We start from the raw sequence: 24,945 nt of genomic DNA, 5'->3' as shown, positions 1-24,945 counted from the left end.
TATCAAGTCGGCATAATTAATAAGCGGATAGGTCATTCTTTTATACCTAGCTGAACATAAAGTAACGCAGACAGTCTGTCTATAGAAATGGATTTATGAAGTTGCCTAATTAATTTTCTGTAGGTTAACTTTTTCTTTTTAATTACCTACTCGAAATAGCTTGCCATCCATGTCTGGCGACCTACGAGCTGGCGCATTTTTTGCGCAGAAGCTCAGCCTCACTGTGCAGAGGGGGAACGCGGCCAGTGTCCTAGGAACAATGCCTCAGGCTAATTTAGGATTATGTAGTTTAATCACTTACAATTATTTACTTTTAATAAATGATTATTAGGTTATATATTCATTGGAACAAGTTGTAGGTGTGTTTTATTAGGCAAGTTAAGGTTTAGGCTGTCAAGTTAGTGTTGAGGGTAGGTTTAGGCACAGTCAGTAGCATCAGACATATTTAAGGCTTTTCACACACTGACGCGCTAGCAATGCGACAGATTTAACAATGTACTTATTCATTATGTATGTAAGTAAGTACGGACAAACGCACTAAATACCTATGCTTATATGTGGCTTCACTCATTGCTTTACATTGCGGCGTCAGTGTGTGAACCGCCTAAATGTACCACATGACCTGCAGATGACTATATTGCTAAACATTAAAAGCACAATAAGACTCAGATCCTAAATGTCAATGAGGGGATAGGTTTTTACAAGACCTACAAATACTAGGAACTAAGTATTAGCCAGACCAGCTAGGGGATACCATAGGATACCAGAAACCGGCTTCCACTTACCTGTAACCGTCATAGTCGACTATGACAAGGATCTCCGGGTAGATGACGTACGGCGCGTCCCGTTTTCTTCGCGAATGCTCCGTTGAGCGTTTCGTTCTGAACCTTTTCCCGATGTGGTCTGGCTCCATGAATGCTGTGGACAAATATAGTAGTTTATTAAATAAATAAGTTATTGTTCCTGAATCATGGGTGTATTCTAACCCCCTTATTCATAAAACTTTACGGGCCTGATTTAGTTAAATTATGTTTTATCCCTTTCTTACAAATACATAAATCAAAATGACAGACAAAGACAAACGATTCATAGCTAATTCAGGCCAGTAACCATATGTATATAAGTATGTATCTGTCTATATAAGTATACGGTATATCCGGTATATCGTCGCCTAGCACCCATAGTACAAGCTTTGTTTAGTTTGGGGCTAGATGGATCTGTGTATGATGTCTACAGATTTTTTTTATTTATTGTACTTCGCATTTGCATATATGCTCTTTTCACGTATGCGCCCCAGGTATCGCTGGTGCGACAGGGTGGAGGCGGATCTGCGCGAGCTTCGAGTCACCAATTGGCGAGAGGTCGCACAGGATCGAGAAAAGTGGCGCTGTCTTGTGTCGGAGGCCAAGTCTCATTTTGGGTCGCTGAGCCAACGGAGTAAGCAAGTAAGTAAGTATTTGCATGTATGTCAAGTACCTACTTCTCAAGACCTTTCTAACAAGCCTAAACTCGATATGTTTGTGTTTTTCCACTGACGAGTTCGATTTGCTACCTTCGGGCTGCATCATCAGATGAGCTACATGTCAACATATTATTGCATTGCATGTTACTTTTTAGGGTTCCGTACCCAAAGGGTAAAAAAACGGGACCCTATTACTAAGACTCCGCTGTCCGTCCGTTTGTCCGTCTGTCACCAGGCTGTATCTCATGAATCGTGACAGCTAGACAGATGAAATTTTCACAGATGATGTATTTCTGTGGCCGCTATAACAACAAATACTAAAAACAGAATAAAATAAATATTAAAGTGGGGCTCCCATACAACAAACGTGATTTTTTTGCCGTTTTTTGCGTAACGGTACGGAACCCTTCGTGTGCGAGTCCGACTCGCACACGAAGTATGCGTAAATACTTTGTAAAACGGATACTTATTGCGTGTGGTGACCACGACTATGTAGGTGGCAAAACTAATCAAATTTAATGAAGAATGGCCAACATGAAAAACTAAGATAAAATCAAAACAAATGCATGAACTTTTCAATCGTATTATTTAAAGGTCGTGACAAAATTAATGACGAATTTATAATTCTTGTTAATAAATTAGTGTATCGTAAATATCGTTATTACGATTTAGTATTATTTTATACAATCGTGATATAATAGAGAGCTTTTCAGTCGAGTACCGTGTTAAGGCAACGAAGCTTGTGAGTTGCCTTAGTAAGGTACGAGACAATAATTTTTCTACGAGTCATCTAAAATAATACTTTTTTTTACTATAAAACCTAAATAATTACTAAGTATCACAGTAGACAAAAATGTAGTGCAAAAGACATAAACGCGCGACTATTGTCGCCCGTAAAGTCTTTTCTATGAGAGCGCGGCGGCACGTGATTGGTCATTTTTTATAGTGGACTACAGCGTATCAAAATGAATATTATAGTTGAGTTGGGAGCCCATACATGAAAAGTACCTACGCAATTATAGTTTGGTATATGAAATTTTAATTCAACCATTACAGTCGACGAGTAGAATAATGCAAATTTAAAACTTTAGCTTGTTTTAAGATGTTAACATTTAAACCATTTTGTAACAAACTACAATAAATACCTATCGAATAATTATCGTAGATATCTATTTCAAGAATTCCACAACCAAACTGTGTTTTTTGCTGAGTAGATAGAGTTCACGGGAAAACAAAAAGCTCTTTTAAAAATGAGGTGGATTACGTTTTTGCCACCAACGAAAAAAACCGACTGCTGTCTAATATGAGTAGTGGTCAAACATGGCGATATATCATATTCATATATCACACCTTTATGCTACCAGTTCCAAGATCAAACACGTGACGTTAGCACTACAGACTGACTCACGCGCGTAGGTATGTACTATGTATGTATTTCGGTGCGAGTACTACGGCCAAAGTGTAAGCGAAAGATAAGTCAAACTAGACGATTGCATTTTGTTATGATTCAGGCAGCGATGACGTCAATATGTCAAATTGACAATACTGTAACCGGTGCGAGTGATACACACAGGCCAGGCGTATCCGATTTTTAAAAACAGGTTATGAATTAGATTTCATAACTGTCAGTCCAGTCACAGTTCTATGGTTTGATTATCTCTTTCGGACCGTTTTGGCTACCACCAATCCACCAATCTGTCTTGGTCTTGGTCTGTGATAGAACCAATTTTGATTAGCAAAACAAGTGACACTACTATCGGTAGTACTATTAGTTATTCTGTGCTACTATCTGGTTCTATTTATGCATTGACTTATATATTACTTCGTAAAGTCGGGCCCTAAGAATGGTGTCACGCACACGAATTCCGCGAGCCAATCGTGCAGTCTAACGCCACAACGCGATTGGTTGGTGAGTTCGCATCACGCGCGCGATTGGTCACAACTAGGGTCGGTCGCGTGAGTGACACCGCTGAACTAGCACCCGTAATGCCCGTCTTTATATATAAGTCAATGTATTTATGTATAGTCAGCATCAAAACTAACGGATCAGACTATGCGTCAAACAAATGATTCCTGTATGCAGAACAGAAGATAATCTAAAACGCGAACTGAAGAGATATGTCTCTATTTGGTATATAATTCCAGAATATTGACGCTAATATTGACGCTGACTGTATACATTCGTGGACTCACGTGCGTCGAAAGCATGAAGGTGTCACATTATACGGCTGCCATCTTTATTGCACGGCTTGTTGTTTTGTCACGGCTATATTTATAAATGGGTGGTTAATTGATCGGTTATGGATGTTTGTCATAGGGCTTGTCGGTAAACAAGTGTTTAATTGAGTCTAGTAGGTATCTGATGGCAAGATTTTCCTTTGTTTACATTGTAATGTTTTCCGTCGCGGCGTTCGAGGTGGTTATGATGCTACGAGAAAACGGTATTTAAAGGTACGGAAAGTTGGCAGTCCTTGGAAAGTTTAGGAAAAATTCATACGAAATTTAGGAAACTTTCATTTTGAAAATGGAAAATTTCGATTCTCATACAAAAAATATGAGAAATTCAAAATTTTTCAATGTATGTAGAAATTTCGAAACTTTCCAACGGAACATCAGTGACATCATGCAGTAACTAATCTAAGGAATTTTCCCTGCATGTTTAGAAAATCATCAAAAACTTAAGTATCTATTACCTTAGTGACTATTGTTTGGTTTAATGATTATATCAATACCAATGTAATTTGTGTATAATATATAATATAATAAAAACAGCATCCCAACCACGAGTAGGTAGTGGCAAACAATATAGATCTGTTTGTACTGTCCAGTTTTTTTATCGATTCATTAAAATATCATGTTTAGGTATTTGCCATTGATCTTATCGTATCATACGAATTAAACGCAGTTCACCTTTTAATTAAATATTATATTTTCGATGTCCTTGAAATAGGTAGGTAACCGCTTACCTAGCTGATCAGATTTCGATGTTTTTAGTGCCATTTATTGCAATTTCGGGGTTTTTTCTTATATGATAGTCAGCAAACGAGCAGACGAGCCGCCTGATGGGAAGCAGTCATCGTCGCCCATGGACATAAGCAACATCACAGGAGCCACTTAAGCATTGCCGACCCTTGAGAACCCTAAATACCCGCTTCTTGAAGAATTGACGATCGGGTTAGTCGACGAGGTGAAAATATTGTCGCCAATTGCGTGTATGAGGGCCGGATTTGGGTTTGTTTTTTGAACGTTCGTAACATGACCCCTGTCACGTAAAAATCGCGTATAAGTAACGATTTAGCCAGACCAACAAAAAACTGCCAAGTATTTAAATTATAAATTAATTAAGTATAGATATGTACCTACAGAAAGTTTAATCGTGTTGTGATGGCCGTTCAAAACCACTTGCTATGTCGCTACTTAAGTCATGAAAATAACGGAAATTCTTAGACTTTTTTAAAGTAATACCTAATACATTTCTAAGGACTTTATTAAAACCATTAAGTACGTTGCTGCGGACAAGGAAACTGTTACACGTGTAAGGCTGTATTTATATTTAATAATGTAATAACACAATAGCTCATGACATGACCCAACCAACTGCAATTTTGACGAGTGATTGATGTCGTTCGTTACTAGGTAGTTAACAGTACGTATGTATGTAAACACTTTATTGTACATAAGACAGATTACAAACACAATAAAAGAACAAAAATATATACAATGTACAAAGGCGGACTTATCCCTATAAGGGATCTCTTCCAGTCAACCTTTGAGCAATTGAGAATGAAACAATAAACAGATCAAGGTAGACAAACGAACACTATAAACAGAAAGTAAATTATGGTTCAATTATAACAAACGTAAATAATTAAAACCTGTAATCTAGAATATAAAATAAACATATATACATATAAGTTTAATGGGTACTAGATAAGGTTAATATATACCTACTTATATGTAAGCACACGTGTATGAAAAACGTTGTTTTTGTTACCTATAATATATTATTAGGGATATATGTAGATATAGCGACGATAACCAAATATATTAACAAATTTAACTTGAATCCAAGTAGCTAAAAATATAAGACTGTAAAGTAAGAGACCTGTCCGCCCTCGGAATACCCAACTGGCGTGAATTGGCGCAGGATAGGGCAGAGTGGCGCTCTCTTGTGTCGGAGGCCAAGACACAGATTAATAAATAGTTACTACGTAACAGATACATCATTCCCATACAAAAGCGAAAATACCTACGCTATAATAGCCTACAAAATCTTAATAATAATACCTGCTCCTCAGGACGAGAAGAAATGTACCATAAGTACGCGCACAAAGAGTCGAGACTGCCTTGCTCGCTGTGCGAGCCACGTGCCAACGCGTCATCATAAGAATGCGCTAGGGTTGTACTGTTACTTATGCTATTATTGTAAAAAAACGAATGTTGCGAATCAACCATATTTTTTAATAGTCAATCAAATATTTAAAAACAACACTTATAATACCTGACTCACAAAACTCCTTTATTTACGATTTACCTACTTATGTTCAAAGAAATAAATGGTGACAAAATTCATAAAGATAGCTTCACCTTTCTTTGTCTCTCGCAAATGAAAAAAAACACAAATTTTCCTTTGTTTTTTGACCTTTACACCCATCTACTGCACAATAATTACGTGGTTTCGGCATTTCGAAGCGTAGGCGCGGGAAACGTGCGGTGCGAGCGCTCAGGCGGGCGTTCGGCGGCCCTCTGTCGGTTGTATCGTCGACAATACGCCGAGCGGTAGGCATATAGTGCGTGACCTTGAGCGAGTGAAGGAGGCCTGGCCAAGATCCTTTTTGGGTCACTGAGCCAGTGAAGTAAGTAAAGTAAAAGTAGAAGAAAGTCGGTAATAGATCTGACTAACACATCTCTCCTCGTATTGTCTCGTGTATAGTATATTATGTGATGTATTATTATAACATAGGGAGCTAAAAACTAAAATATTACACAATTTTCTCAAACCTGTCCCCGAGGTCATCGAAACGTTCTCCTAGTGTCACTGGCATAAATAAGGCTTAATATTTTAATTCCTGTCGCCATTGTGACAGCGAAAATACAAACAAAAGAATGAACCTTGACATTTAAACTATGTAATAGAATCCGGGTATTTAAGGTAAAATTTCGATCGGAACTTAATAATATTCCATATTTTACGATAACATTTATATTTTAATATTTTGATATGCTAATTAAATAAATAAAATAAATATATCCGGGTGGAAGGTTATCATTGTTTTCGAAAGAATGCCGGTTTTGTAACTATATTTGATGATATAATTTGTGATATAGCCTTATCCTGCTCAATGTTCTTAAGGCCGTTCCGTCGGTTTGCCGCTGTCACTGTCACATTTCGCAAGAAAGAACGGGAAAGATCTTGCGCGCCAAGTGTCAATTTTGATCGAATTTTGTCGATTTTTATTTATTTTAAAAACGTTACCTTACAATATCGAAATTCGAAAGCTATGAAATTACTATTTAAGTTAAGATTGTATTTTGTTCTTTTTCTGTTTGTAGTATCACATAATAAATAACCGAGTAAAGTTTGATTAAAAGTCCGAGTTAGAGGTTACTTTGGGAATTAATTGTATAGAGCGAAGTGTCATAATTAATGTATCGGAAGCTATGTTATTAAAGATAATATAGTCAAGAACTACATATATTTTTTCCACGTCTACGAATATCAACGCCTCTTAGAAAAACATGATTATATAAGGAGATTTTTCGCCTTCTGGCTCAGGGATAACCGCCTTAAGGGTCTCTAGGTACGCTCTCATTTTAAAACGAGTAGCTATTTTGCTCTGAAACTTTATACTTACAATAGGATAAATCTATGTCTGTAATTACTTTATGTAGCTTCAGATACCATAGTTAAAAAAATACATCGAATTTAATTTTCATACAAAACTTGTTTTTCCTCTATTTCGTTTGTTTTATAAACTGGAGCTATATAAACTAATTACAGACCTAGATATACCTCATGTTATTGTATGTACAAAGTTTCATTACAATCCAACACGTAGTTTTAAAATGAGAACGAAACTCCGTTTGTATGGGAAGGTGAAATTCGGCCGAGCTTGCCGGGCTCTCATAATAAACGACAATTAAGGGGCCCACTGACTATCAGTCCGCTGGACGATATCGGCCTGTCAGTTATTCGGAACTGGCAATTTTTTTTTCTCACTAATAGGCCGATATCGTCCGGCGGACTGATAGTCAGTGGGGCCCTTATGTAGTTCCGCCCGAAAAAACCCGAAACCTTGCATTAGTTAGCTTTAGGTTATGTTATGAGTACCAAGTTTCAAACATATTTTAAATTAAAGAAGAAGATATTATACATATTTTTACAAAAAAAACTTGTAGCGTTCACTAGTAGGGTGTCAGATTTCGTCCACTTATAGGAGATGCCTTCGAGACTTCGAAATGCGAAAAAAAATCTTAAAATACTCCTACTTAATTAAATGTGTTATATTTGTTTGTATGAATATATTAAATTAAATTACTTTAATGGGCACATAACAGTAAACTATAAATAAACTTAAAAATAATAATATTATAAACTACAAATATATTTAAAGTAAAGGTTTTATAAATAAAGAACTCACTGCCGACCTTAAATAATATTTACGGTTTATGTTATAAAAAATATAATTTGCAAAAGTAATGTAATTTTAGTTTCCGTCCACCTATGAACTAGTTTTCTCCACATATGAGCTCGTTTCCTACCACTGCATTATTGAGTTAAAAATCGATTATATATTATACGGAAAAACATCGACAACTGAGTTTATCGGTAGGTGTAGGAACTCCCTACCGTCATAAAATTTTGCCTCCTAAAATTCGATGTCTGTCGATGTCTACATTACGTGTGGCATAAGCTTTATGTTACTCGCAAACTACTTTTTCAACAAAGCCAGTATTTACTTTGGGCCACAGGCGCTCTAATGAATCGGTGTCATAGGTAAACAAGTCGATTACTCAAAAGAGGTATTGCGGATTATGGAGACGATAATTAACACATAACCGATCACAGCGTTTTGTAAACAGTTGTCATACGTCCATACTATTGTACATAGTAACTTAATTTTTGTTCTCCGTCAGGAAAGCTTCAAATTTTGGCACACTGCGCTAGATATTTCTAACTTTACTGCCTTAGGCATGACTATTGACTATTTAATAGACGCTCTTAGGAGGTATTTCCCGATTGCTTTCTTAGCTATTACTTTAAAGCCAGTTTGTTTTCCGACTTCATGCCTTCCTAATGAGGGCTATCGTTTTTTTGCTTACCAGTTGGCGCCTCTGTTGATGGTGGTCCAAAAGACTATAGCACAGCTGTCAGTCATTGAGGTGACAAGTGACATTTGACATTTCGAACTATGGAAAAGACCACTATCTACACTAGCGCCCCTAGCGGCGAATTCATACGCGTTAGCCCTCATTCGCACGTTTTCGTCTACCATTTATCGACAAATTTCGATTTTCAAAAGCTCACGGTAGTCCCTTATGCGTTACATATTATCTTTAGGTATAATTATATAATTTGCAACTGAAATACCCGGGTTGAAAATGTTAGAATTGGCCTAAATAGTTAATCAAATTATTGGTATACCACAAACACATTACTAAATATTTCTATGGTGGATTACTGACTAAAATTATGAATATTTAATATGTATCCGTTAAAATTATCTTAGAATGTTTGCGCCCAATGCTTTATGGTGCAACATTGCTCAGAAGACCTGTCAAATTTGCGAAATTAATGTATTACCAATCGATAAAGCATGAGGCGTATTCACCAAAATATATTCACAGTGAATATATAATCATCCCAAATTAAACTTCAGTTTAGTTTATCTCAAACACTATATTTATTAGATCCTAAATGGTTATTTTGACAAGCAAGCCATTAAAATAGTTCGATAATACCAACAAACGCCTATTAAATCCCTAACCAGACAAACTGAATTCATCATCGAGCTCGAATAAATGTATAAATTTATCAACAAAATACTGCATTTAAAATAAAGTTATTTAGATTTAATCATTACAAGGCGAGTGGCAAATGAATTAATTATTATCTCATTAAAATTAGCACAGAAGCTTGCATGAAAAACAACCTCATCCGATTGTATTATCCTAGCTTTGATCCGCTGATCTGTCACGGATAGTCTCGCTTTGATTTAGCGACATCTGTGAGACGCGTGCAGCAAAGTGCGGAACATTTGAATAATTGTAACTTCTTGATTTATTGTGTTTTAATAAATTGTATCCGGTATTAACTATTATATATTGTCTTCGGTTACCGCGATAGTTACTCATGAAATAAAACTATGAAAACGGACTATATCGCGTATATTGAATTTATAATACATCCCGACGTTTCGAACCCTTTACAGCGTTCGAAACGTCGGGATGTATTATAAATTCAATATACGCGATATAATCCATTTTCATAGTTTTATTTCATATTATATACATGTTCAGTATAAGCTTACGGTTTTTCGGAAATGTTTTCGTCTAATATATATCTAAAGGTTTAAATGTTTGGTGTCTAAACTCCGAAAAAAGTGCAAACCAAAAGTTTTCACGAATAACATGTCGTAACTATTTACATCCGGTTCACCACAAGTACCTAGGTTTATAGGCCAGATATGACGTGAATTCATAACATAATACGTACCTACATTTAATAACACCCAAGACACACCCAGGTAGCAAAGTGACGTCAGCGACGTCATAATGACGTCATTTATACGTCATAATGACGTAACGGACGTCATAATGACGTATAAATGCTACCTGGGCAGCTGTTAAATATGTCCCTAGTTCAGACACGAATTCTGTTACAGCGTCCAGCTTGCCAACTATTTTCGGACGCACACGTGTTTTACGCACATTCGAGGAGAGACGAGGGTTTGAAGTATCTGCTCGTAAGAAAGTATCTGTGCCCAAGACACTAATCTGTTAAACAAAAGCCATTGCTTCTTTTACGTGAAGGGTCGGCCATTGTGTCTGAGCGCGTGGCACGCGCTTAGACACAGCTATAGCTTCTTACACTCGCAAGTTCTCCCCGCAATCCTGACAAAGGATCAATAATCCTGATGTGTCAGAGGAAATCCTGACATATGGTAACCTTTGTTACAGGTAGGCCTTACCGTAGTCACTCTCGTGATCGCTTGATGATGGCTCGGGGTCTCGCTTGATGATGACGTGGTGAGCTCCGTTCAGGGCACGGAGGAGCTCCTCTTGTTGTTCCCGTTTTCTTTTTACTGTAACACAGAAGAATACCTTTATCAACAGGGTATCTTAAGCATTGGATAAGGAGGACTAGGAGTTTACTTGTGCAAGGTAAGGGTTAGCAAAATGTTGTTTTGTAAATATTATAACTCATAACTTAAAAAAAAGAACGACAAAAACAGATTGAAATGCCATCATTAACCGCCTTAAAAAAAAAGGAGGTTCTCAGTTCGACCCGTATGTTTTTTTATGTATTGTCTTTATCACCCGTTCCAATATTCAAAATGGTGCTATCCGAACGCAAACAAGTTACTATAAAAATAACAAGTCCAATTTTTTTTGGACTGTTAAAAATATCATTTATACTATATCAATGCAAAATACTATTATGTTCGGAATCTTGGGAGTGTACACCCACAACTTCATGATCGGAATGTATATGGTTCATGAATATTTTAGATAATTATTTTAGAATTGTCTGTGGCCAAGGCAATCTGTTATTGACCATAATCAGAGACCAGACCATATATATATATTCAACTCATGAATTCACGTTCGAACTAGTACCTACAATGACCATCCGTAAAGCGTAGGTACGAGTAGGTGTAAAAATACCTACAAGCTTAGTTCTTGTCTGCTGCTAAAATGGAAGAAACAGGTCCAGTATCTATTAGTAGTAACCTTTCTTTTTCACTACAACCAGGGAATCAACGGGTGTAAACATGTTATTGGCGCCAGAAATATCTGTGGCGAAATCTGGCCTGAAACAGTACCGCAGAAAGATGCATAGAAAACAAACCGCTGTTGGAGCCTGCAACGTCGTCGTGCAGTTCCCATACGGGTTGCAGTCCGTCTGCACCGGCCCTTACTTAAATCGTCTGTAAGAGAGGCCCCACATTAGCGTCTTTTTAACGACGGCGTCTAGACAGCGCTGTGGGAAATGACGCCACTGCGCATTTGCGCCAGCGTTGCGTCGAGCAGCAGCCATATTGTTGGCTAGACGCCGTTGCTCGGGAGACTCTGGGGTGTCCCTAATAGACTCAAATGCTAAAGATTTTGAGGGGTTCCTTACCTAGTGGCAGGCCAGTATCTATGGACACCATGTCAGCCATGCTGGAGGGGTCCAGGAACATCTCGTCGTCTTGAGCCGCAGCCGTCATAGAATCGGCCACGGGCCGAATCACCAGCTCGTGCCCTATTGAACCTTCCTGAACACAAAACACAAAAATTATAACACTAGACGAATTCGGTCATATTTATAGTAAAACTTCTGTCTGCGAGTTTATTAAATACAGCACTATAACAGGAGAGTTGAAGTTAATGATTACACACACAGCTACATAAAGTATTAATTACGTAGCGATACTGAATGTGAATGCTTGAATGGTGGTAGTGACCAAGGGCCCGTTCATCAAAAGCTTGTAGCTTGTAGCTTGTAATACAAGTGGAAGTCCCTTTTTGACAGCTTTTGTTAGAAAGGAACTTCCACTTGTATTACAAGATACAAGCTTTTGATAAACGGGCCCCAGATCTAGAACTTTGCCAGGATTTTGGGATCAATTTAGGTAGGTTCAGTAAGTGTTCTTGGTACTTTATAAAAATAATCTCTGTTTACAACAAAGACCAGAGGGTGGAAAGATGTACTTAGTTTCTTCGAATAAAGGTTTTTATTTTACGGCTATGCTCGTTGTTGCTGGACTTGGCGGGGGCACTGCCGTACTTCGAGATAATCTAAGATCTAACTAAATCTCCAGACCACGTCCAAGATTTAGGAGACATTGTATTAAAGTCTACCACGTCATTGGGACGTGCTCTGAATGTAATGTTTGCTGTTGGCATCCTGTCTGGGTCGAATGATAATTTAGTTTTTACATGTAATATAATTATGCTAAGCCATTTGCTTGATGGGATTTCCCATTGAATTAATTTTAGGCATCTAGCAACATATGCTTTTGACGAATTACCATACAAACTAAATTTGTCATATTCGTACCGATGAATGTCAAGCTTGAATGAAGTTAACCAAAATTAAAAACAGATCTGAGGAGATAACTAAGTATTAAGCGCTGGAACGTAAGATGGGAGTCAAACCCCAGCTCGTAACAATGAGTTTCCCAGATCTTATGTACGAAACATCATTTAATATTTACCAGTTGCTTTTAGGTGAAGGAAAACATCGTGAAAAAACTGGAACCCGATTCATATTTAAGAATTTGTTAGGGTTTTGATAAGGTCGTAACCTTGAAGATCGCTTACGCTGATTGATGAAGTCGTACGTGAGATGCGCACCAATCACCAAGACGATTGTCACGTTCGTATCAAAACCAGTTGAAAACCATAACAAATTGTTAAAACTGAATTGTGCTCCTGGACTAATCCTAATAAGACCTAGTTCCCAGCTGTGATGGAAGGTCAGATGGTAATCGCCTACGTAAAAAGTAGTTAGTACTTACGAAAGTAGCCAAGCGGATCGCGATCCTTTAGGATACAATCGGGAAAGCGGAGAGGTGTGGGGAACTGTGTAGGTAGGTAACCTATAAAGGTAGGTACCCAGTAATCTAATATTATTATTAGAATATGCGTGTTGTTGCACGTAGTTTGTTAAGGTGTCACAGATCATAAAACGCTAGTAGTAGATAACAGCCCGCAACGGCTAAGAATGGCCCAGAATGTTGTTTCAAAAGCGGAGCGAGCACAGGGGAGTCAAACTTAAGAATGGACCAGCATAAGTTCAGTCTAGAAATATTGATAGAATTGAAAAAAACTATTCAATGTTACATTTAAAACAAATTGATAAACACCAAAAACATCAACATCCGAAAATCATATAGTTGAATTTAAACTGTTGTGAGACAAGTGAGTCTAAACCGTGAAATTATTTAATCATATAGTTGTTACCAAGACATTCAAACATTTATTTTGTAAGTTGTGCAAATGGTTACACGGTTGGGATGAGCTGTCAGCTCATATTGAACAACTTTTTCACCTCAGTAGCTCGAACAAGCCTACTTTCGTCACTCCAGGGAGTGAAGAAAGTGCGAGTGAAACAAAGTAGCTTTTTAATTTAGTGAAGGCCATGAACTGCCACTTCATACTTTTATTACATTTTTTTTTCTCTATTATTCTGTGTAATTCGAAATACATTTTAACCTTTAATATGTTCTCACTACTGAAGTGAAAAATTATGTGTGCAACACGAGAGCAAAGTTATTTTACATCTCGTATTTTTGAGAGTTTGAGACTTAGAATCTTTCGCTTTCTCGGGACTCAAAATAAACACTCGCAAGAAAAACCAACTTTCCTATCTTGTTGCACAAATAAGTCAAATAACTATTACTTTGGGGTTAACCCCGAACACATGAAAAATATTAGTTGTTTCATACACCTCGCGGAGTTTTCTATGGATCAGCTCATTTGTTTTACAAATTTGGGGTTGGCTCCATAGTAAAAATTGTTCAATAAGACCTACATATCCTCCCCTCAGAATATGATCAGACATAAAGGGGTCCGCTAGCTGGCGCGGGCGCACGGACGGGGCGCACGCGCATGCACGCGGGTGCCATTGTAGATAAAATTCGTCGCACGCGTCCGCGCCAGTTAGCGTTGCTCATACTACATTTCGTTAACCCACTACGTGCAACCGCGCAAGCTAGCGGACGTCCTAACAATCAGCTTCAATCAGTAAATACGTATACACTGGTTGTTCAGTGGCAGGCATTCGACTCAGCTGTTCACTAAGCAGTAGTAATGAGGCCTGCATTTGGAGTAAGGTCGCCTTACGCAACGTTGCATTCAACGGTACAAGCGTTTGGCTATTGTTTTGTTATGACGGCTTAAAGAACTTATAAAGCTATTGTTGGTTTAAACGATTGTAGTAATGCATTTATAGCATGGACTGGATAAACTATTCAAATTAAAGGAGGAGGAAGGCGATCATCATTAGAAAGTAGATGTCTTATAAACAGCTGTTTGGTAAAAATCACTGTTTTTATCTCCATCTCCTTAAAAAACCTACTTAAAATAGTTACCAATTCAGTTATCATTTGTAGCTCTTTGGGATCACTATAATTGCTGAATTTCTTCTTTAATCGGCTTTTCTCATAAGTTTGCCGAACCTTGGCCTACATTTTACACGACGCGTACAACTTTTTGACCCGATGGCTACTGCCAGGCCTTAAAAAAATAGACCATTCAAGCCTCATCACCTCTTTAAAGTCCTATAACTTCTGCATAAGAATATATACAAAAAATGATGTTATAGGGTGGTATTTCTTATAGTTATCTAAGTATGCCGTATAAAGGGATTTTTAGCGTTAAGGGGCCCACAGATTCCCAGTTCGCCAGATAATATTAGTCTGTCAGTTAATAGCAAAAAGTCACACACTAACAGTTCCATTTCAGGTTTTGGCCTGACGACTAATACGACCGAGTGTGTGTGGCCGCTTGACGATACCGGTCAGCGTGGACAGATATCAGCCGGACAGTCCGTGGTCTTGGAGTGAAAACTGACGACTCAACTGCAGCTGCTCCCATCATCAGCTGGCCATTGCCAGCAGGCAATAATCGCGCTTATGTGTGTAGACGTTATAGGCCTAGGACAGCAGACGGACTAGTAATGGGTGGGGTGCTTTAGAGACACTCACCACCATGAGTTTGCCGTGCTTGGGATGCCTCCTGATGAGGAGCGCCGCCCCATTCTCCTCGTCTTGGTACAGGTCGCCAACTTCCTCTTCGCCTTCCTGTTAACAAGAAAAAAATAACTAAGAAGGTTATTTAGTTTGGACGCTATTTATAATGCCACAGGAAGATAACACCCCATTAAACACTTTCTTGCCTAACAATATGTAATGATGCATTTAATGATTCCGTTTGGTCATTTCCTTCAAGTGCAACCGACCTTGCGGCGGGAGGAAGATTGATGAAGGCTGGTCACATTGTACAGTCGACGACAAAAACGTTTACAATAATAGTTTTTAATGATTCACGGTTAGTTTCACTAAACTTATATTGACCGGGAAATATCGGGAGCTCGAAAACAATACAAAAGGTAATCACGGTCCATATCTCGGTCAATATAAGTCTAGAAAAACTTTTACGTCTAAATCAATGAGGTAGGTGGAGTCCTTTAGATATATTACATTTTTTCGCAGCGGTCGTCAAATTAAATTTATGAAAATGCCAATTAAAGGATTTGTCACTGGATGCGTTCTGTATGCGTGTCGTCGCACTATGTATAAACGACATTGACAGCAACCTTTGAAGTTGAAGTTTGACCTGACCGCTGCCCGCAGAACGCACCCAGTGTGGCAAATCCTTAAATCCATCAAAAGCATTTCCAGGAACTGTCACTCGCCGCGTCAGGTATACAATAATTTTAAGCATGTTATTTGAAAACATACCAACAGAAAAGCATACTTATTATACCTACACTCAAAAGAGTAATAAAAACAGGTACTAAGTGTATTGAAATTTCCTTACAAAATGTACATAACTTACCTACATCTTATCTAGGAGATTTAATGTATATTAAAGAACGTAACGACTACTGGCAGTGACAGTACTGCATAAAATAATTCCGATCCAGTTGCATTCAGCTACCAGACCAAAATATGAATTGCACACTTAAAACATTCTCAATTCAAACAGTCCTATGTTACAAGGGAAAATGATACACTTACGACTTTTTGAAAAAGGTGACGAAAATATCTTAAACGAGGAAGGTGACAAGTTTCACAATTGGCGGAAGAAACGACGAGGCCAGAGACGATACAATTAAAACTACCGAAATATTAATTAGCAGGAAAGCTGTTCTGTGTATGATAAGATTGATAAGGATCCGCTGACCAAATTATTAGTCCACTTTTTTATGTTTTTCTCGAGAACGACTAAAAGAAAAGTTTGTTTTCCTTTCTCATGATCTAAAAGTGGGTCGTTGTTGTTCGAAAAAGTGTGCAGAAAATGATACGTTTCTGCTTTAAAGCACTGTATTTTCTAAATAATTTCTTTTCTGTTTTTTTTACGATAAGCAATTAAAATTTTGGTTTCAAATGGATTTGTTGAACAATTTCTTAATTGTATAAATACAATATTTTTACCCTTACTCTCAATAAGTACTACTGAAGTTAGCTGTGTTTTTTTAAATGCACATGTATTGAACCCACGATTTTTGACCACCACAATCACACGAAAGGTTAAATGACAGCCATATATGGTTCATTTTGTACAAACTATCCAAGACATCGATATAAGGCTTCGGCGTTTCATACTTAGGTTAATACTTAAAATATGTCCTTTTAAGTGCATCAAACGTGAACATTTTCTTATTTTCTTATTTTATTTGTACAAAATTTTGCTTCCAAAGGCGGAAATATAACAAAATAAAAATATAAAAAAACACATTTCGGCTTATTATTTCAGCCTCCACAAAACGCATACACGGAGACAATGCGCACTTTTTCAAACAAATTACGTCTTTTAATAGGAAACAGCTGATCGTGGGAAGCGTGCTTGAATACAACCATTTCACTTGCGATTACGTGATAAACACGAACTCATGCGCACGCTATCAACGCCGCGCAAAATTCAACTTTAACTTCGTAGCTACAAAGTTCAAAATTGAAAGGGAACGATTAGCTGTTTGGTTATTAAGGATTAAGATTGCTATACGCAAACTAAAATGACGACTGGGGTCGTAAAATTTCTCATTCATACTCGCGTGGTCGTAGGTAGGGTGAGAGAGATAGTGATACGACCCCGGGCGTCAGTTTTGTTTGCGTCTACTATAAAGGAAATTCAGTCTTATTAACACGATGTTTGTGGTTACATGTGACAATTATGATTATACCAAATGAATAATGGCTTTTAATGCTCTATAATTAGGTCCTAAATTGTATGGTGAAGTGTTAAATGCGTTACGCACGCAAATAAAAACAATAGTTAAAGAAGACGGCATTAAAGCATATTATGTATCTGGGTAAGCCTTTATGTGTGAGAATAGCTGTTTAACGCAGAATTAACTTAACCGTCTAAAACAGGGTTTGTTTTTCATAGATGAGTAATTTTTTTTTTTTTTTTTTTTAAAGATGCGTTTTGTTGAAATAACTGGAAAACTTGTGCTACCGTCTTACCCGAGTGAAAAAAGAGGGTACTGGTGTCATACGAATAGAGCAAAAGTGAGTAATCATCGATGGAATGATTGACTATTTAGTTGTCATGATTTGGGCATTGATAACCTTACAAATTACAAAGTAGATGCCAATGTCTTTTAAATCTTTATGACAGCCATGCCGCCGCCGTACACGAGTCGTGGACAGATAGGAATAATTCATATGAATGCATCTATTTCCATTTGTGCTCGGCGGGGACGAATGGGAATACACCATTGATTGGACCGATTTTTTCAACCTGGTTTCGAATTTATCCCAAAGCGCCTAACTCCATTTTTCTAAATTGCAAGTGAACCAGTTTATTTGCTCCCAAGTTCAATCTTAAATATATACCTAACTAACTTACGTCGCCTGACTACATGGATGATTTGATCACAGATCGTACAATTGTATATGCGTGGCAATAAAATCGCCAGCGTGCCTTCCGCACCTCCGTAAGATCGGTATCAGAGCACGACTCAAGTAATGTCGACCCCAGTTTCATACCTACCGTTTGTTTTATCTACGTGAAACTGTCACATTACCAGAAAAAATATGTAAAAATATTTTAATAACAGCGTCATCTCTTTCACTAAGTATAGGTACTTAGTATTTACATTATAGAGATCTCGCCAGCGGTAGGTTACAAAATGAGAAATGTATTTTGGATTGCCTTCAGAGCACAGTTAAGACGATACTTAATTTTTTTCATTTATTCATTAAGATCAATATGTACTCGTAAAATATCTTCGAGGTCAACGGGAACCGTAGGGCTGGCTCTGGCTCGTTCCTCGCCCAACGAATCGGATAACCGATAATCGCATAACCATCCAAAGGGGGAACGCAACCAGCCTTATGGGAATCCTTCCTCCCTCCTCCTTCCATCGGTTTTCTCATCACTGAGGGTCGTGGTCACTACTAGGGAGCAGCTTCTCTTGGACAATTTGCAGCCACTTCTTTCTGTCTGTCGCCGAGTGTAGGGCACCGTGGAGCGTTACGTCAAGGGCTAAGCGAATTTGGTCTGTCCACCGCATTGGGCTCCTGCGTCTCGGCTTATCGCTTTCGATTTTACTAGTAATTTCCAGCTTTTTCAGGTTATCACTGTCTTTCCTGGCAATAAGTAGTTTCCTGGTAAGTTTAGTAGTAATTATGTTTATGGTTATAATAAATTATTTATAAAACATTTGTAGATGGCTCGTACCTAAGTTGCTCTGGTTCTCTATTATAGGTAAAGCTTACATCACGTCATATTCTGTATATAGTAGTTTTGTTAAAAGTACTTCTTCTTAAAAAAAGGAAGGAAGAATTGTCGTAGACACAATTTTTTTTATAGTGGCTAGAGTCTGACGAGCTGAAGTACTAATTTTAATTACTAGTGCTATTAAAGTACAAAAACTAAATCTAATTGCTATCCGTACATATATATATATATCTATATCCTTCACATATATATATATATATATATATGAAGATTCACTGTATAGCTAGCAGTTTCTAACAAGATCAGTATCGCGGCACGACTGAGTAATGTCGACCCCGCTATCAGATGCTGGGCATTTTGCGTGTGTCCCTCGGAAATGAACTGTCACACTTTCAATTTATTCACCTGACGCCCAAAAGTAAGAAGACAATCGTAATTGTAGCCAAGTGACAATAGTTTATAGAAAACGCCCAAATGGACTAAATGAACATATTTATTTATTTATTGATATGGCATTATGAGTCGTTCTGCAGTTTTTATTTTACAGATTAATGTCTAGGTTCTTCACCCATTGGGTCATCCAAACAAAAGTTAGTTTTGGGCACTCGTAAATTAGTACCTATAGACATAGACATAGACATTTGTTCATAATATTTTAAATATTACATGTCAATCATTATTTATTATACGGTGGATAGATTGTATAGCGCCGGCTAAAGTCGCAAACCTACGAGGTTTGCGACTTCCAAAAACGAAATCCATCCCAATTTAGGTACTAGGTATACAACAATGCTCAAATTAAAAATTCTAAAGGTTAAAGGTGTGTGTGTGAGTTTCCAAATCCACGTTGAGCATGTGGGTAGCCCAAACTTTTTTGGACATATGCCCAGCAGTGGGACATAAAAACAAAAACCTATACCTGTATCATTAGGTATATAAAACTGTGACTGCATAGATGTCAATTATATAATTATACCAATGTACATTATAACCGGTGAGTCATCGGGAAGTGAATATAATTGTCCTCTCAATCATTGATGACTACATATTTGCATTTTCTATGTTAATTGCTTGATAAATAATAAACCAAGGTACAAACAGTTTAAGAAGCCATTAAAATAAATTATGACCATATAGTGCATCTTAAATATAACATATTAACAAATCACTACATCTTATAAAACAAAGTCCCCCGCCGCGTCTGTCTGTTTGTGTGTAGGTATGTATGTTCGCGATAAACTCAAAAACTACTAAACGGATTTTCATGCGGTTTTTACCTATCAATAGAGTGATTCTTGAGGAAGGTTTAGGTGTATAATTTGTTTAGGTTTACCAGTAGGATGTAAAACTAGAAACTCTGTCAGCTATATATAGACCTTGCGAGTCCGAGCCCGCCATTTTGAAAAGAAAAACCATACCGGAGCAAAGCCGGAAATACATACGAATGCATTCATGCCCCAGCTGAAAAGAAATCTTTGCGTTTGCTCTGTCCGAAAGTAATTCTTAGGGTTCCCAGAGGGTAATAAGTTTTTGGCAAAAATTTCATTTTTGGTACAAGCTTTTATCGCTGACTGTACTTTTCTTTCCACAGGCAACTAATATTCATCGAGACAATTCTAAAAACCCCAAACACAATTTGGTTGCATTGTTTTATCACAGAGTTCCTATGACCACCTCCTGTCTCCATCATCAGATCAGCTCGATGGTACCATAATATTGCATTGTCACCCGACTTACATACGTATGCAAATTTTCAGCTTCATCGGAAACCGGGAAGTGGGTCAAATTTAACTTGCAAAATTTGACCCTTACAAACAGGTACATTGCAAGTTAATAAAAAGTTTTACAAAAAACGGGACCCTATTACTAAGACTCCGCTGTCTGTCTGTCTGTCCGTCTGACACCAGGCTGTATCTCATGAACCGTGATAGATCGACAGTTGAAATTTTCACAGATGACGTATTTCTGTTGCCGCTATAACAACAAATAATAAAAACAGAATAATATAAATATTTAAGTGGGGCTCCTATACAACAAACGTGATTTTCTTGCCGTTTTTTGCGTAATAGTACGGAACCCTTCGTGCGCGAGTCCGACTCGCACTTGGCCGGTTTTTTTCAAAACGGTCCAGCTGTCTTGGAGTAATCGGGCAGTATACCTACTTTAAGATAACATATCAATTTACCCCATAACCACCGCTTAAAGATATTTCTTAGTCTATTACAATAATGATAAAAGATGATCATAAAACGTGACCTGTCACGTGACCCATCTTAGTCGTAAATAGTCGCCAGGACAACAATTTACATCAGATATTTCATGATTAAGTCAGACGATAGGTATCTTCATAAATTACATATTTACAAAGACAAGTTGTACAAAATTGTAGCATTTTCGTCATCGATTTTTAACTCAAAACGGGCTCACTAGATGGCGATGCGTGTTTATTTCTAGGCCTGAGAGGATAATAGTCTGTAGTAAATACTGTAAATATCTGCACTTTGACAAAGTGCAGATATTTACTACAATAGTGGTACGTATGGAGATTGCAGTCTTTATCATTTAATTGTCTTTGTTCGTATCGTAAAGAATAACATTGGAAAAATAATATTTACTGTAGAATCTTGTGTTCCTTGACGTCATAGACGTAAAAATAAACATAAATAAGAATAAGAGGACATTTATTTAAAAAAAAACCCTTATATTTCTAGTACCTGGTCCTAGTATCTTTATGATAACTTTTTTTATTAAGTATATTATAAACTATCTTATGTCCTTCCCCGGGCGTCAAACTATCTCCAATTCTCCATACCAAATTTAATCTCTAGGTTCACTGGTTTAAGCGTGAAGAGGTACCTGACAGTCAGGCATACAGTTTTTTACGCATTTATATTTTATAATACTTATTAGCAGGGAGCTAGGAGGATATAACCAAACGGAGCCGCCACGTCTGTAATTTGCTGTACAAAAAAGTATGCCAATTTTTGCGGGGGAGGGGAACGTCAAATGTATACGTAACGTCAAAATAGCCATGTCAGATAACCGTCAGTTCATACATTGTGTATGACCATTGGCCGACACTTTTTGACATAGGGGAAAGCCTGTTAATGGCTACTCCGTTTGGTTATATCCTCCTAGGCAGGGAGGGATAAAACCTAAAGCTAAAATTTAAATTTTAGATGTCGATTAAAAACAAATGACGATTCCAACTCGTAATCCATACATAAAATTCCCATACAGTAAGGGCACGTGGTACACGGAATAAAAGTGTCCTGATTATTATAATAAGTCAATTTGAATACCAAATTCGTTTTATGTGTGTTTGGCCAATCGCGAGTCGCCGCGTCTATTATTTAATAACTACTTATCATGGAGGTTTTCTCGAGGCAAATTGTATCGAATTTCATCACTACTAAACCAATATACATAATAAATGCGAAATTATATTTCGCTGTACAAACTTCTTCAATGATGTAGTAGGCGCTATCAGCGTGCCTTTGATCATGACTTTTAGAGCAAACCGCCGAAACGACTTCGATGAAATTTGGTATGGGGATAGTTTGAGGCCTCAGTGAGGAAGGACATAGGATAGTTTTTAATTTTTTATATCAATTAATTATCATCATCATCATCCGACAAAACCGGAGGAACATGCAGAAACCAGTTTTAGTATATACGTATGTATGCCCTATTTAAATTTATATTAAACCTTATTGTACAAAATATGAGTACAAAATTACAAATAGTTAAGAAATTTATTTGATCTCATTGTGAAACTTATGATCGAAACCCTCTAGTAAGTGACATCAACGCGTGCTTGAAAAAATAATTGTACTAACAGGCCAATTCGAACGTACACTGATATCAGAATGACATCTAACTGATGTCATTCGGTTATCGTGCATTTTGCTTGTACGGCGTACATGTATTGGCGCGGCGAGTAGCACGATAGCTAAATAACATGATTTAAATATCATTCTGATGTCATTGTACGGTCGATTTGGCCGGTAATATACAAATAAAGTAGGTATATGTATCTCTAATAATGTAATAAATATGAAAATAGCTCTGTCTGTCTGTCTGTTACGATCTTATGATGATGATGATTGACAAAAACTATGTCCCTATCTATGGGCCTCAAATTATCTTCATACCAAATTTCAACTAAATCGGTTCAGCGGTTTAAGCGTAGAGAGGTAACAGACAGACAGACAGACAGACAGACAGACAGACAGACACACTTTCGCATTTATAATATTACTAACTTTTGCCCGCGACTTCGTCTGCGTGGATTTAGTAATTTGGGTAGCTTATTTTTTATCCAATCTGCTTTTTATCGATTCCCAATATAAACTTCCACTCCCCTTTTCACCCCCATAAAGGATGACTTCTGGGATAAAAACTATGTCCTTCCCCGGGACTCAAACTATCTCACCAAATTTCAACTAAATCGGTTCAGCGGTTTAAGCGTGAAGAGGTAATAGACAGACAGACAGACAGACAGACAGACAGACACACAGACAGACACACTTTTTTATAATATTATGGATTATGGATAGTATGAGTATGGATAGTATTTATTAAATGAACTAATGCACTAATGAACTAAACGAGTGACACACGGCCCGATTCGAACAATGCTTCTAAGAAGTCCCAGCGATACGATACCAATCTGTCAGTGTCAAAAGTGACGTTTTTTGGTTGAAGAAAGGGGTCTGGGTACGATCCATGATTGTACTTCCTCAATTTAAAAACATCTGGTTGCAACGAATAAATGACCTATGATTTATCGTAACGCTGTGACTTCTTATAAGCATTGTTCGGATCGGGCCGCATATCCTAGCATTTATACTAAATTTTCATTAAGAAGCAATTTCATAAATTACAAGTACGAATGGAGTTAGTTAGTACGAATTCGACATAGATTTACATAGAGACTGACAGACACATAAACTCACTCTGTAAGCCAACTGGACCATGAGGTGGATTCTGATGTAACAATTAAGATTTTGATCTTGTTTTGATACGACCTTGACAATTGTTTACGCTAATTGGTTACGCATAAACTGGGTCAAAACTAAACAACTTTTTAATGTGATTTAAAGTTGTGCGATTCCTGTGGACATCATAAAATCACCACCACCTTTGTCACTATGTCACTTTTTCTAATTATTAACATCTTATACGACATCTCCTTCAGTTTGTCATAAAATGAATTAACTTTAAAGCCTAATGTTCCATGTTATTGGTAATATTTCTATCGATTCGATCTTTCAAAAAGATATCTATTTGATCTCATTGTGAGATCACTTGCCCGTACATATCGCTCGTACAACACAACAACAAGCGACACAACAACAACAACAACAACAAGCGACACCGCTGCAAGTAACATAAAACTTCCAATCTATAGTCCAAAGCTCCCAGCTATGGTCCAAAATTAACTATTTTTTCGTTCAGGTGTGTCTTTTACTATATTCCTTGTAGTTTTAAGGCAAGGTATTTTTATAAATAGAAGAAAAAACTCGCAGTAAACCAAAAGCAACATTGGTATTGATACTTAATTTCCTTTTGAACTTGTACCTTAGTTGCAATATTGGACTGCAAGTCGAATACCGTTCTAGGTCATAAACTAGGGTTTATACAATTTACGACACAAATAAAATGAGCTGAACACCCAAGTAGTACCAGTAACTTAGGCTTGACGTCGGCACAGATAACTGACCATTAAATAAATAAAGACACAAATAAATTGTATTAATGGGACAATCTTAAGGGCCCCACTGACTATCAGTCCGTCGGACGATATCGGCCTGTCGTTGTTCGACACTGTCAAATTTTTGTTCTAACTGACACATCCCATT

At 37.4% G+C, this 24,945-nt stretch overlaps 1 protein-coding gene across 5 annotated transcripts in view; it reads right to left on the bottom strand.

The window, feature by feature from the left end:
• The window catches only part of LOC134751000 (A disintegrin and metalloproteinase with thrombospondin motifs like), a 197,074-nt gene that overhangs the window by 17,176 nt on the left and 154,953 nt on the right, over positions 1–24,945 (bottom strand). For all 5 annotated transcript variants that reach the window (XM_063686313.1, XM_063686310.1, XM_063686314.1 and 2 more), the window contains exons 4-7: positions 15,379–15,474; positions 11,808–11,943; positions 10,654–10,767; positions 786–918 (exon numbers count right to left, since the gene is read on the bottom strand). In XM_063686313.1, coding sequence (XP_063542383.1) covers positions 786–918; positions 10,654–10,767; positions 11,808–11,943; positions 15,379–15,474 — 479 coding nt within the window. The remainder of the gene's footprint in view (positions 1–785; positions 919–10,653; positions 10,768–11,807; positions 11,944–15,378; positions 15,475–24,945) is intronic.

Source organism: Cydia strobilella, chromosome 21 (assembly GCF_947568885.1).
Source record: "Cydia strobilella chromosome 21, ilCydStro3.1, whole genome shotgun sequence".
Taxonomy (NCBI): Eukaryota; Metazoa; Arthropoda; class Insecta; order Lepidoptera; family Tortricidae; genus Cydia; species Cydia strobilella.
The sequence above is the reverse complement of the archived record's forward strand: the minus strand, read 5'-3'. Positions and strand labels throughout refer to the sequence as shown.